This window comes from Salmo trutta, chromosome 18, assembly GCF_901001165.1.
Source record: "Salmo trutta chromosome 18, fSalTru1.1, whole genome shotgun sequence".
NCBI lineage: Eukaryota > Metazoa > Chordata > Actinopteri > Salmoniformes > Salmonidae > Salmo > Salmo trutta.
The window spans coordinates 53,165,622-53,180,006 of record NC_042974.1 but is presented as its reverse complement, the minus strand read 5'-3'; the positions used below and the strand labels follow the sequence as shown (position 1 = coordinate 53,180,006).

Here is a 14,385-nt window from a genome sequence, read left to right as displayed (position 1 = left end):
TTGTGGTGTGTGTGTGTGTGTGTGCGCGTGTGTGTGTGTGTTCTTGTGTCACCAGGTATGAGGTAATGCAGTTCTGCTGGCTCCAACCAGACCAGAGGCCCAATGCAGAGGAGGTCCACCTGTTACTCAGCTACCTGTGTGCCAAGGGGGCCAACGAGGCCGAGGAGGACTTTGAGAGGCGCTGGAACTCCCTGCGTCCCAACCCCAAAGCTGGCCCCAACAGCAGCCTCCACCATGGGGCAGGAGCCCTGGCCATTGGTACGTTTACGCCCCTTTCTATGGCTCCTGTCTACTTTGCATGATGTTTTTTTGTCTGCTTCTGTTTTAAAACAAAATACAAATCTGCACACTGCTCTTTTCAGTATCACTTTAGTTCAAAGAAACATACTGTCCTCAAACGACCCAAATTAAGAAGAAATAGTGTGTGATTATAAATGTTTACTCATAACTCGGGGTGGCAGTTAGCCTAGTGGTTAGAGGCCAGTAACCGAAAAGTCGGTAGATCGAATCCCCGAGCTGACAAGGTAAAAATCTGTCGTTCTGCCCCTGAACAAGGCAGTTAACCCACTGTTCCCAGGCCATCATTGAAAATAAGAATTTGTTGTTAACTGACTTGCCTAGTTAAATAAAGGTAAAAAAGACTCACATACTCAGGGCCCACCAACCCTGCTTTAGTTGATTAAGGTTTGTTGCTGTTTGACATGACATTTCCCCTTGGGGGATTACCAAAGTACTTATCTGTCTACAGACCTCCCCTCCTCCTCCTTCCCCCTGCTGGAGCAGTTCTCTGGATGCGACGGCTACCACAGCGAGTCAGGAGATGATATACTGACCGTGACCGAGACCAGCCACGGCCTGAACTTCGAGTACAAGTGGGAGAAGGCTCAGGCGGGGGTGGAGCAGCCTTACCACCGTGCTGCCTTGTCCTCCAGCGGTACCCTAGGGGCCGTCAACTACCACCGCCAGGACCTGTACTACCACCCTGGGCCAGGGGGCATGGTGGGGGGCTGTGGTGGGGTGGCCTACTATGAGCCCAAGATGCTGCATGGTTCTGGGGTCGGGGTGGTGCCGGTGCTCAGCGCCTGTAGTCCTTCAGTGAGCGCCGAGTACTACGTCCGCATGGAGGAGCCTGGTGTGGACTGTCACATCAACATGGACCTGGACTACACCATGTGCTCCTACAGTCCAGACTACCAGGGCAGCAACGGGAGCTTCCTGACCGGCAGTGGCAGTGCAGACTCAGGGGAGTGTTTAATGGGGATGGGTGCATGTCCCTCCCAGACCCACTCCAAGCCTGTGGACTCGTACTGGTCGGCAGACATCCGTAAAGCTGGGGGTGGTGGAGCGTATGACTCGGACCCAGATGGAAGCCCGGCCATCTCCCTGACCATGGAACCCCTGCTGGGGCAAGTCTCTGACTCCAGCCCCCTGAGACCCTGGGAGGCTGGTCATTACGTCTCCTACAAGGACCGGGATGGGGGGTTCTACTACGAACACTCACCCCCTATGGGCATAGGCCACCACATGGGTCTGGGTCTGGACCATCACCAGCACTACCTGATGGGGCGGGAACACTCTCCCCCTGAGCCCCACCAGGAGAGCTGGGGGTCCCGGAGCCTGCGTCAGGCCCTGGGGGAACTGGAAAACCCTCTGGGGATATCTCCCTCCATCAGTACCCCTCCCCAGGGTGGTGGTCCTCCTTTTGGGGTAGGGGACCCCTACCTGGAGACGACCGAGGGACCAGGCTCCATCATTGGGGGGAGTAGCGTCACTGGGGGTTACTATGACATGATGGGCTCTCTGAGGAAAACCATGCCGACCATGCCAGGCCACACCCACTCAGTCAGCATCACCATGGCGTCGGAAGACTCGGACGAGGATATATTCTCAGAGAGGCAGAGAATCAACAGTAGTAACACCTGGCCCTCTAATCTCTCTAACCACTGCACTAACAACAACAGTCTAGGCCTGGGCCGTAGTAGACAGGCTGGCTGTAAGCAACAACAGGATGCCTATGTAGACTTCCATTACACTATGCCCACTACCGACATAGAGGACTCGTGGCCTGAGGAGCACAACCTGACCTTCCGCTCCTCTGTCTCTGCTGCAGTTAAACCCATAGACTACCTGGAGGCTACGGCGGCTTCGGCTAAAGACAGCAGCTGTCTATCCCTGGGGAAGCATCATACCCTGATACCCTCCGGTGACGCCTACAACACCTACATATATCTGTGCCACGAGACGGAGGGGGAGAGGGAGGTGAAGCCGCCACCAATCGAGTGCTGCCACTCTCATTTCGTCGACCCCCTCACAGGCCTAGTGGTGCGAAACTACACCTGTGATGGCTACAGAGATCAGATTGCAGAGATGCTCAACAACGAGGAAGAGAGTGTGAATCTGTCTCCAGCACCGGGAGGGCCTAGTGTGTCTAAATCAACCCTGACACACAACACTAACACAACCACAACCGTAACCAACCTTGACCACCCTGAGCAGTATGTTGACATCACTATGGACGATTCCCTTTCCATAGACCACAAGCAAGAGGTTGTCACAGAAGACAAAGGGGTTCTCACTGATCCTAAACCAGAGGACATGACTATGGCAATGGCTGCCCCACTTCCCTCAGTGAATGTGCCTGGCCTAGTCTGCTTGGTTGAGCCCGAGTCAGAGCTGAGCCATACGTTAGACAGCGGCCTGGACAGAGACCACTGCTCCAGCATCAGTCTAGTGGACATCTCCGACTGCTATACCGACGACGATGATGAAGAAGATGACATTACTGACGTGACCTCAGGGATCTTTGCTGACGAGGCGTCGGCCGGGGACCTTAATGCCTCCCCCTCTTTGGCCCGTTCCCACAAGTCCCTGCAGAAGCAGGTGGGAACACCCGATTCCATGACTTCCATGGACTCCATGGACCTGATGCCTGTAGCGGCCGGCTCCACCGCAGAGCCATTCAGCCCTGCCTCCAGCTCCCCCCACCCATCTAGTTCCTCCCCCAAGGCAATGGATAGCGGGTACGAGACAGAGAATAACGAGAGCCCAGAGTTTGTCCCCAAGGAGCCCCACAATGAGCCCCGGGACCCAAAGACATTCACCCAGCCACTTGGGGAGTCTGTCCTGGACACCAGCCTGGATGAAGAGGGGGAGGAGGGGGGAGAGGAGGCCGAGGTGGCCCCACCAGAGGATGAGGATGAACCTACTCTGGATGAAGATGTGGCTCTAGCAGCCTCACAGACCGCAGACAAAGAGAAGGAGCTGGCCCCCCTCAGTGAGAAGAACCCTTACAGGGACTCTGCCTACTTCTCTGACTATGAGAACGAGCGCCTTTCCAGGGATGAGGAGGATGAGAAAGCGGGGGGTGATGAAAATGTAGGAGTGGAGGAGGGAGAAGAGGAGGAGAGCCTGACAGAGAAGAGGGAACTCAGCCCTCTTCATATAGAGGAAGAGGAGGAGGGAGAGGGGGAGGTGAGCCTGATAGAGAAGAGGGAACTCAGCCCTCTTCATATAGAGGAAGAGGAGGAGGGAGAGGGGGAGGTGAGCCTGATAGAGAAGAGGGAACTCAGCCCTCTTCATATAGAGGAAGAGGAGGAGGGAGAGGGGGAGGTGAGCCTGATAGAGAAGAGGGAACTCAGCCCTCTTCATATAGAGGAAGAGGAGGAGGGAGAGGGGGAGGTGAGCCTGACAGAGAAGAGGGAACTCAGCCCTCTTCATATAGAGGAAGAGGAGGAGGGAGATGTGGAGGAGAGTCTGACAGAGAGGGAGCTCAGCCCTCTTCATATAGAGGAAGAGGAGGAGAGCCTGACAGAGAAGAGGGAAAACAGCCCTCTTCATATAGAAGAAGAGGAGGAGGGAGATGAGACCTCAGCTCTTCTTCTGGAGGAGAGTGAAGACACAGAGATGGAGGGTTGCCTGACAGAAGAGTGTACCCATGATGAAGGGCTGGAGCTGGGGCTAGAGTTGGCCTCCAATATCTCTGGAGAAGTAGAGGAAGGGTCAGAGGGATGGCCTGCCCAGGAGGAGCCCTCTTCCCTGGGAGACTGGGCAGCAGAGGTGGTGGGGGCTATGGAAGAAGCCCTGGGGGAACTCCACAGGAGCAGCAGTACTGAAACCAACTCTGGTACCAAGGAGGAGGAAGAGGAAGGAGAGCGAAGAGACGTGGAGGACTCATCTGAAGCCTTAGAATCAGCAGACGTCCTAGAAGAAGCATCTAGCGAAAGGTCAGAGAGCATCGACAAGGACGATGATGATGAAGAGAACGGACCTCCTGCACGACGTCAACGCTTCTCCTCCTCCTCCCCTCCCTCCATTCCTCCTCCTCCTCTCCCCCCGATGACTCCCCCTCCGGTCCGGGTGTCGCTCACAGACGGGGGGGAGGCGGATGAGGAGGACGGAGATGGTGACTCGGATGACAGTGAGTCAGATGAGGAGCTGAGGAGTTACAGTGTTCAAGAGGAGCAGAGTGGAGGGGAGGAGAGCGAGGAGGAGAACCATGTGGTACCCATTGTGGTCAGCGACTGTAGCGATGCTCATAACCTACGTAGTCTACTGAAGATGCCCACCCCGCTCACCTCCGAGTCACTCGCTGATGACCTGCTGGAACGAAAGAAGAAGGTGGTGTCCTTCTTTGATGATGTCACTGTTTACCTGTTTGACCAGGTGAGTAGTCAATCACAGATGAAGGAAAACAAGATAAAGGAAAGGGTAGTTTCTGCATCATGCTAGTTCACAAGTTCATGGTCATTTTTCAGCTTTATTCATTCTATCTAAGTCACATGGTATAAGACAAATAAGATATTTTTTTGTGCCTTGAATTAAACTAGACATACTACTATAGACACTGAACAAAAATATAAATGTAAAGTGTTGGTCCCATGTTTAATGAGCTGAAAGTAGAATAATCCCATAAAGGTTCCATACGCACAAAAACTGTATTTCTCTCAAATTTTATGAACAAATTTGTTTACATCCCAGTTAGGGAGCATTTCTCCTTTGCCAAGCTACCCCATCCACCTGACAGATGTGTCATATTAAGAAGCTGACAAAACAGCATGATTATTACACAGGTGCACCTTGTGCTGGGCACAATGAAAGGCCACTTTAAAATGTGCAGTTTTGTCACACAACACAATGCCACAGATGTCTCAAGTTTTGAGGGAGCGTGCAATTGGCATGTTGACTGCAGGAATGTCCACCAGAGCTGTTGCCAGAGAATTGAATGTTCATTTCTCTACCATAAGCTGCTTCCAACGTCATTTTAGAGAATTTGTAGTACGTCCAACCGGCCAGCCCAAGACCTCCACATCCGGCTTCTTCACCTGAGGGATCGTCTGAGGGGTGGTGCTAAGGAGAATTTCTGTCTTTAATAAAGTCCTTTTGTGTGGAAAAAATCATTCTGATTGGCTCGGCCTGGCTCCCTAATGGGTGGGGCTGGGTGCCAAGTGGGTGGGCCTATGCCCTCCATGGTCCACCCATGGCTGCACCCCTACCCAGTCATGTGAAATCCATAGATTAGAGCCTAATGCATTTATTTAAATTGACTTATTTCCTTATATGAACTGTAACTCAGTAAAATCGTAGAAATTTTAGCATGTTGCGTTTATATTTTTGTTCAGTATATTTTTGTTTAAAATGCACACTAACCATAGTTCAAACCTTTTGACTACTGTCCGTTTCCAGCAGAGCCCGACTAAAGAGCTGGCTGAGTATGGTTTCCCTCCAGAGGCTGAGACCAGCGGACAGGGTTCAGAGGGCAAACAACCAACCTCTGATGACTCCTCAGACGGAAACATCTCAGAAGAGAGTAAGTACATTAGTCCAGAGTCCACTACTTACATTGAAACCCTGATTGAAGTCAATTAGCATTTCATTTCATAATCAATCTCAAATCTATGGATTTAGATGTGTAAAATATAAGAGGCGGATGTTTCCAAACTGCTCCCTTTCTCTTCCTCTCTCCATACCTACTTTCCTTCCTCCCTCTCTCTTCCTTTCTCTCTACCTTCCTCCCTCTCTCTCTTCAGGTGCAGGGTATGAGTGGGAGGATGACTTCCCCCTGTTGCCCCTCCCGACTTCCTCATCCAAGATGGCTGCCTCCTCCTCAGCCTCAACCCCCTCCACACCCAGCCTGCCCTCCAACTCCAAGGCCCCGGAGCCGAAACCAGCGGTGCAGTACTCCCGCTTCACCGTTTCCCCTAGCCATGTGTCTCGCTTCTCCATCACACACGTCTCCGACTCCGACATAGACTCTGGTCCAGGTGAGTCTGATGTTTCATTAGAAACATGTCTGAGGAGAACTAATTGTATGGATTTTACATAGTGAATAATGAAACATAATGAATAAGTTGTAACTATCCCCCTCTCCCTCTCTCTCTCTCTCTCTCTCTCTCTCTCCCGATCTCGGCAGGGAGCAGTGAGGATGGGGATAGAGAGTAGAACAGAACCACAGCCACCCAGGAGCTGCACCACATAAACTTATCGTGACTTTTATGTAGAGCTTTTTGGACATCAGGTTTCTGAAAAGACAGTGCCTCTTATTGTTTATGGTGTGGGAGAAGAGGGGAGAAGAGAATCAACTCTTATGAGAATATAGAAAATAATATATGATAATACAGTTGAAGTTGGAAGTTTACATACACCTTAGCCAAATACATTTAAACTCAGCTTTTCACAATTCCTGACATTTAATCTTAGTAAAAAATCCCTGTCTTAGGTCAGTTAGGATCACCACTTTATTTTAAGAATGTGAAATGTCAGAATAATAGTAGAGAGAATGATTTATTTCAGTTTTTATTTCTTTCATCACATTCCCAGTGGGTCAGAAGTTTACATACACTCACTTAGTATTTGGTAGCATTGCCTTTAAATTATTTAACTTGGGTCAAACGTTTCGGGTAGCCTTCCACAAGCTTCCCACAATAAGTTGGGTGAGTTTTGGCCCATTCCTCCTGACAGAGCTGGTGTAACTGAGTCAGGTTTGTAGGCCTCCTTGCTCGCACATGCTTTTTCAGTTCTGCCCACAAATTTTCTATAGGATTGAGTTCAGGGCTGTGCGATGAAGTTACCTTGACTTTGTTGTCCTTAAGCCATTTTGCCACAACTTTGGAAGTATGCTTGGGGTCATTGTCCATTTGGAAGACCCATTTGCGACCAAGCTTTAACTTCCTGACTGATGTCTTGAGATATATCCACATAATTTTCCTCCCTGATGATGCCATCTATTTTGTGAAGTGCACCAGTCCCTCCTGCAGCAAAGCACCCCCAGAACATGATGCTGCCACCCCCATGCTTCACGGTTGGGATGGTGTTCTTCGGCTTGCAAGGAAGGGGTTCAGTTCATCACAAAGCCCTGACCTCAATCCTATAGAAAATGTGTGGGCAGAACTGGAAAAGCATGTGCGAGCAAGGAGGCCTACAAACCTGTCTCAGTTACACCAGCTCTGTCAGGAGGAATGGGCCAAAATTCACCCAACTTATTGTGGGAAGCTTGTGGAAGGCTACCCGAAACGTTTGACCCAGGTTAAACAATTTAAAGGCAATGCTACCAAATACTAATTGAGTATATGTAAACTTCTGACACATTGGGAATGTGATGAAAGAAATAAAAGCTGAAATAAATCATTCTCTCTACTATTATTCAGATTTTTCACATTCTTAAAATAAAGTGGTCATTCTAACTGACCTAGGACAGGGAATTTTTACTAGGATTAAATGTCAGGAATTGTGAAAAACTGAGTTGAAATATATTTGGCTAAGGTGTATGTAAACTTCCGACTTCAGCTGTAAATACACAGAGTAATATACGTTACAAAGAACTTATATGCAGGTAAAGACTTTTATGTTGCGTTCAACATATTTTTTGAGCGTCAACACAAATCTAAGGACGAACTTTGGAACGTTGTTTGCCACCATAGTCATCACTCATTTACAGTATGTTATGGAGAGCAAAACACATGGGTATCAAAACAGAACACACCATGTACCCCACTCAGAGGAGGAGGGGGTGAAGAAATGGAGGAAAGGACAGAATCCAGGCTTTTCACTGAAGGATCGGTGTTGGAAAGTGACCAACAACATATCTTTGAGACATTGCTTCACCTATCCTCTTCTAATATAAATGAAATAGCACATGTAATATAATAATGTTACATGTTTCCAAACACTTTTACATCCATTGAAGAGAATAATGGGACATCTATGTGTATGTGAAGGAATGGAGCAATTGAACAAGGCAGAAAGTTATTGCCTTGAAATGACTGTGTGTTAGCAGAGATGATCAATGCTGCATTTAGTGATTCCAGAGTTTTCTATAAGGAGTAGGACCACCACTGTATTGTACTGTATGTATCGCCCTTATGATTTCCACCAATCAGAATGCCAGAGTCACTATTCCTCTCCCTCTGTCTGTGTCGGTCACTATTCCCCTCCCTCTGAATGCCTGGGGTATAATCATTAGTGCACACCGTACCAAACAGTTGCAAAACGTTTCGCGACGGAAAACAAATTCAGCTATGTCCTTCCCCTGTTGGTTCCGTTTGCTTCCGTTTTGGTTCTAGTGAATCCACCTCTGCTTTTACATACATCCCTGGACCTAAGCTATTGTGCAAATCCATCAAGTCAGTTTTGAGGCAATATCATTCAGATGACTTTTAATAAATGCTGTAATTCTTTTTTAGGATTTTGGATCCACGTGCTTTGCAGCAGATAGTGTGGGTAAATCACAGCATATGTTGGCTTCTGTGTTGAGAGCTTCACGTCATCACATGCTGTGTAATAGGTCACCTTGTCATGAGGTGAAGATTCTTTGTTAAATGATCAAAGAACTTGTACATTTCCGATTCTGAAAATCGTACTGCAGTATAAGAACAGCAAGCTTACAAATACAAAGATAAACTTACAGATACAGTAGCATATCATTTTTATAGAAAACCTTTGATGAAATTATCACTTTTAAGAAATATGAAACCTAAAAATGAAACTTAAAGAATGGAAGAACAAACTTCCATTTATTTTCAAGTGGCTCAAGTGGCTTCGGTAACATGTTGAAGATTGAATAATCCAATGACTGTAGGAAGACCACAGAACTGAGTACTTGTTCAGTGTTAACATATTGTTTATGTTCAGCTGTGTGGTGGTCAAGGGTTTGGTGATGCTACATGGGTTTGTCGTTGTGTAATGTTTCACGATTGTGTTCATGATTTTAACAATGGAAAATGCATTTAGAATTTATGGACCTTTTACTTTGCTATGTACAGTATGTGAAAATGTATGTGCTATAGAAAGGAAGACGGGTGGTTGTGGGTGTAACATAGAAAGCATTCCGTACAGTCAGGCTGGTAAGATAATGCAGTATTACATCAGTATCACTGTAGCATGGTCGCAGGTATGTTTGTGCAGTCTTGCCTACCTCAATCACCATAGGTTGGCAAAACAGTACAAACAGATCTGGGACCAGGCTAATATCACTGTAGGCTTTAGCTTCAATGAACCAGGGTGCCAATTCAGTTCAACACATAGATATAGAATTACATACAGTAGGTTCTATTTCTATGGTTCACAGATCCACTCTAGTCTCCATGCAGTCAGTGTGTTCTGTTCTGCTTGTTTGCCTTTCTAGAGCTTTAATATTGTTCACTAGTATAGTGTCTATAGATCTATCTAGACCGACGTCTGTGTATGTACTATTTTTATATCTCAAAAAAAGAAAGAACATTTTAAGAATATCAAGAAATGACCTGGAAGTGGGAGATAAAAGGAGATGTCTTTGTTTTATTGTTGCCAAAGAGATATATTTAATGAAGTCATGAGGCAAACAGGAACAGGAATATATATTTGATCTATAATGTTTTAACCCTACAGATGTAAGATCTTAATTTGAGACAGTTTGCTACAGCAAGAAAATAATCCTGCAGCAACAGGAAGTGTGAATTTTGTGGGTTATAATTCATGGACATTTTTGTAGGGCTTGATACAATTTTCAAAGTGGAAATTACAAACTTCCAAAGGCTTTTTAAACATGAAATACTCTACAATTTTGAAACGTCCTGCATTGTAGGAAAGTTCTCCTGCAACAGGGTGATCAAATTAAGATCCTACATCTGTATAGCGAGACGATAGCCTGGGTACCAGTCTGTTTGAGTCATCATGCCACTCCTTGTAATGATGGCACAAACAGACTGGTACCCAGGCTAGTGAGACGAAGGGGGTATTGTGATAAGGAGCAACATTTGGTAATGCGCTGGTTGTGATTTAAACGAGCAGGACTAGTTTAGGTATGCTGTCAGTAAATGTGCCCCACCCACACTCACTTACTGGTCACATGGTTACTTTCTGTACCTTATTATGAAATATAAATAAAGTCTGTTTTACACATGGATGTGGGTCTCATGTATTACATAGCCTGGTCCCAAATCTGTTTGTGCTTTCTAACCAACTCATAATGCTCACTTAAAAAAATGAGAATGTAAAAACATGAAGCAAAGAGAGTATAAAAGGAGACTTGCGTTTCAAGAATTTCTTATAAACACAGTACAAACACACAGGTAATATCTGGAATATACTCTGCAATATTACTTTATTTTCTCTAGTAAATTCAGTGTTTTTTCTATAAATATACAGACAAATGAAATGGGATGAGAAGCAAATACATTTATAAAATAGTACGAAATACAACAACTCCTTTGTATTTTTATGTAACAATGTCATACTATACAGTTGATATATGCATGAATGCTTAATATTATTGTTTTTCTGTCATTTAAAATATGAGAATAACAGTGAAAAGCATTTGAATGCTACAACTTACAGTATTGTGTATAACATTTCCCTTTTCTTTCTCCGTCTCTCCTAATCTAGTGTGAGGCTCAGACTCATGTAGAAATGTGTTTCTACAAGCCGCCATGCCCTGTGCCCTTTATATTCTCCCTGATACAGGCCCTTTAACATATACTGTATAACATAGTTTACTTTGTGACAAATGTATTGCTCACACAAACAAATTCAAAGAAATTCCTCCAAATCTTACAAATCGCTAATAGCAAGAAGTAAAATAGAACTAGACACCCACAATAAGATAGATCAAACAATTACATTTTCTTAAACATATGCATACATTATTAACAAATAACAGATTCAGTTATAATTTACTGCATACAGTTTATTACTGTTTGCAAATGCTTTAATTGTTTTGAAGAGGCAGTCCAAGGCTAGGTGTGCTTGAATGCTATGGATAGTTCAGTCTGTGCTAAAACTTGTGCAGCACATGGTCTACAGTACTTGTGAAAGATTAGTCCTGTGTGTGCTTGGATTTGTCAAACAAAATCAGGGTTCTTCTCTTCCAATTGGCTGGCTAAATGTATCTGTGCTTCACAGCAACCAATCAGAGGCAAGGATAATAGGAAGTAGAGTATGGCGCTAATAGAGGATTGGAGGAGGAGACTGGTCATCGACAGAGAATAGAGGCCTGGGTTGGTCCTCGGTGGCCTGGGCTGGTTCCTCCTGAGGCAGAGGGACACTGTAGGGACAAGAGGAAGGGAAGACGGATAGGTGGAAGGAAGGGAGGAAAACAGGAGGAAGGGATAGGGACAGAAGGGATGAAGAACGGGAGGAGATGTGGAGGGAACCAACCGATCCATTAGTTATTAACACTAAACATTACGGAGTACAGAGTAGAGAAGTTTGGCGAGTGAGTTTGGAGATGCCTCTGAATGAAGATGGAATAAGGGTGAAATAAGGCGTTGATGTGTGCGCAAGGCAAGCATCATGCAACAAAACCATCAACAGAGAATTAAGATTCTGTTAAGGCTCTATTCAGTCTGAATCGCTGAAGCTTTAGAAATGCGCGATAGAAATGTAAAGGTAATTTCCGATTGAGCCGACATAAGCAGCATTTACCGTGAATGCAGTCTCCGCTAACGCGGGAACATTGCCTTTAAATGTAAATACGCTGTAACGCTGAACTTGCGCGATACAGATTGAATAGAGCCCTAAATGAATATTTTCAGAATGTATATCATTCTCTGGGTGGAATGCACAACCAATGCCCATCCCTGATTGGTTGGCGAGACACAGAATGAAAGCACATCAATGATGACGAATATCCACTCTTTTCCACCAAGTGACATCACTCCTATGTGAGACATTCTGACGTAAGACAATAAAATAATGTCAACTGTTCAAGAGATAGTGGGGACTTCCAAAATGACACCCCATTCCCTAAATAGTGTGCTGGCTCTGCAAAACAATCATACACTATATAGGGAATAGGGTGCAATTTCAGACAAAGCCATAGAATGGGGGAATGGGGTAGAACCCTCCTCATGAAACCAGATGATGACAGTGAGGTGCACTAAGATAGCGGAAGTGAAAGATAGCAAGGCACATAGAAGGGAGAGGAAGCTGGTGAATGGTTGATATTTTGGCTGAATGGTAACATGGGAATCATCTTCTCACTTACGAGGGGTCCGTTTGACTCAAAAGCGGGCAAACTGTTCACTCAAAAGCCCCAAACTGAAAAGGTAAACAGTCCTATGGTGTGAACATTCATGTTCATTTAAAACAATGTCGAAATCATATAACTTACTTTTCACTACACTGTCTAACTTCTTAGTAAACTAACCATAGCCACAGTATTCAAATAATAATGACATATTTATAACATATTTACATTTGTTTGAACTTCTACTTTACATAAACATTTGATCATTTAAAGACAGTAAAACATATTCAAAACACTGTTTTCCCATAAGTACAATGTAAAAAAAATCCTCTGGCAGCCAGTTATCTGTAAGTTACTGTAAGTAAAAGCTACAGAATGTTATCATAAATTCCAAATAAACTGGTTTAACAGTACATTAATGTAAAGAGATGCAGTTAAGAACTGTTAAACCAAAGTTTCTTTGGACTTCACGGTAACATACTGTACTTTTTTTTACAGTAACTTACAGGTAACTGGCTGCCAGTAAGTTACTGTAAAAACAACAGGACTTTTTTTTACAGTGTATGTTTAGTTTGACATATTTTGACAAAACCGCAACTAATGTTAATAACACTAAAGTTAATAATCTTAGGCTTTATGTCATTCATCAAAGCGTGTTACTCCCCAAAATGTAATTTGTTCAGTACAACAAAACAAAAGAACCAGCATAAAAAAGTCACACGCAAAAAGAGAGGAGCGAGGCAAGCAAGCAAGCAGGCACACACAAATAAATAGGCATATGACACATACACAAACATTCCACCAATCAAACGTCCACAGACAGAGTACTGTAAAGGCAGACAACAGTTAAATGGCACGATATCCAGAGCAGGTCAGGAGGACTCACAGGTAAGGTTTATCTGCAGTAAGGAAAAGTACCTGTTTGGGAGCAGCAGGAGGAGCTGGCCGGCTGGGGTATAGCGGTGGATCGTGGGTTGTTTGGATAGTTCCACTAACACTTTGTTTGGATAGTCCCCATACAGATGTTCAGTAAATATTCAAACTGTTTAACAAACGATCCACTAACCCTAGTTCCACCCACAAACCCTAACCCTCACAAGCTGCTATAAAACAACAAAGATGCAGTTTGAGCATCTATAGACCATCGATAGGGGACTATCTAAATAAAACAGGTCTTACTGTACTGTACTAGAAAGGGCAGTGGCCAGACCACCATCCTGACAATAACATCTTGATAGAAGGTGACAGAAAATATGTAAAGTAAAGTGGGGTGAAGCACTGCATGCATGAGGTAGTGGGAGAGGAAGCCAAGGTGACGACTACTTGTACTAGATTTGAACACAAACTAATTTGTACAATAGTAATATTATTATTGTGGTAACACTTTACTTGAGACACAACATCATAACATGTTATGACACGGTCATAACCATGTCATAATTAAGTGATAATGTCCGAGAAGCCGGTGTTTGGAGGATATATTGGCACAGGTGTTGTTAGGCCCTGTCACGTCCTGACCATAGTCAGATGTTATTTTCTATGGTAGAGTAGGTCAGGGCGTGACAGGGGGTGTTTTGTGTTTTTCTATGTTTTCTATTTCTATGTTCTTTGGTTCTAGTTTTTTGTATTTCTATGTTGGTTTGTTTGGGATGATCTCCAATTTGAGGCAGCTGGTCCTCGTTGTCTCTAACTGGAGATCATATTTAAGTAGGTGTTTTTCTTCCTGGGTGATTATTTTTGAGTAGTGTTTGTTTCTCCTCTGCATCACGGTTTGTTTTTTTGTCAATTCAGTTTATTTATGTATTGCAAAATTTCACAGTTTAAATAAAATGTGGAACTAAGCACCCTGCATTTTGGTCCTCTCCTTTTGACAGCCGTGACAGGCCCGAGACGAAGTCGAGGTCCGGCAAAACGTTCCAATATATATCCTCCAAACACCGGCTTTG

The 14,385-nt window shown here is 44.9% G+C and overlaps 2 protein-coding genes across 11 annotated transcripts in view; one reads left to right on the top strand and one right to left on the bottom strand.

Moving 5' to 3' along the window:
* Positions 1-6,599, top strand: part of LOC115153509 (serine/threonine-protein kinase LMTK1) — a 93,372-nt gene extending 86,773 nt beyond the window's left edge. For 5 of the 6 annotated variants that reach the window (XM_029699015.1, XM_029699014.1, XM_029699017.1 and 2 more), the window contains 5 exons: positions 56-258; positions 749-4,662; positions 5,683-5,806; positions 6,027-6,260; positions 6,410-6,599. In XM_029699015.1, the coding sequence (XP_029554875.1) occupies positions 56-258; positions 749-4,662; positions 5,683-5,806; positions 6,027-6,260; positions 6,410-6,438 (4,504 nt within the window). In that variant the 3' untranslated portion in view covers positions 6,439-6,599. The remainder of the gene's footprint in view (positions 1-55; positions 259-748; positions 4,663-5,682; positions 5,807-6,026; positions 6,261-6,409) is intronic. The other variant, XM_029699016.1, reaches the window with a different exon arrangement.
* Positions 6,600-10,552: 3,953 nt separating this feature from the next.
* Positions 10,553-14,385, bottom strand: part of baiap2b (BAR/IMD domain containing adaptor protein 2b) — a 141,931-nt gene continuing 138,098 nt past the window's right edge. For 4 of the 5 annotated variants that reach the window (XM_029699007.1, XM_029699008.1, XM_029699012.1 and 1 more), the window contains one exon: positions 10,553-11,515. In XM_029699007.1, the coding sequence (XP_029554867.1) occupies positions 11,416-11,515 (100 nt within the window). In that variant the 3' untranslated portion in view covers positions 10,553-11,415. Of the gene's footprint in view, positions 11,516-12,457; positions 12,511-14,385 lie in introns of all 5 variants that reach the window. The other variant, XM_029699010.1, reaches the window with a different exon arrangement.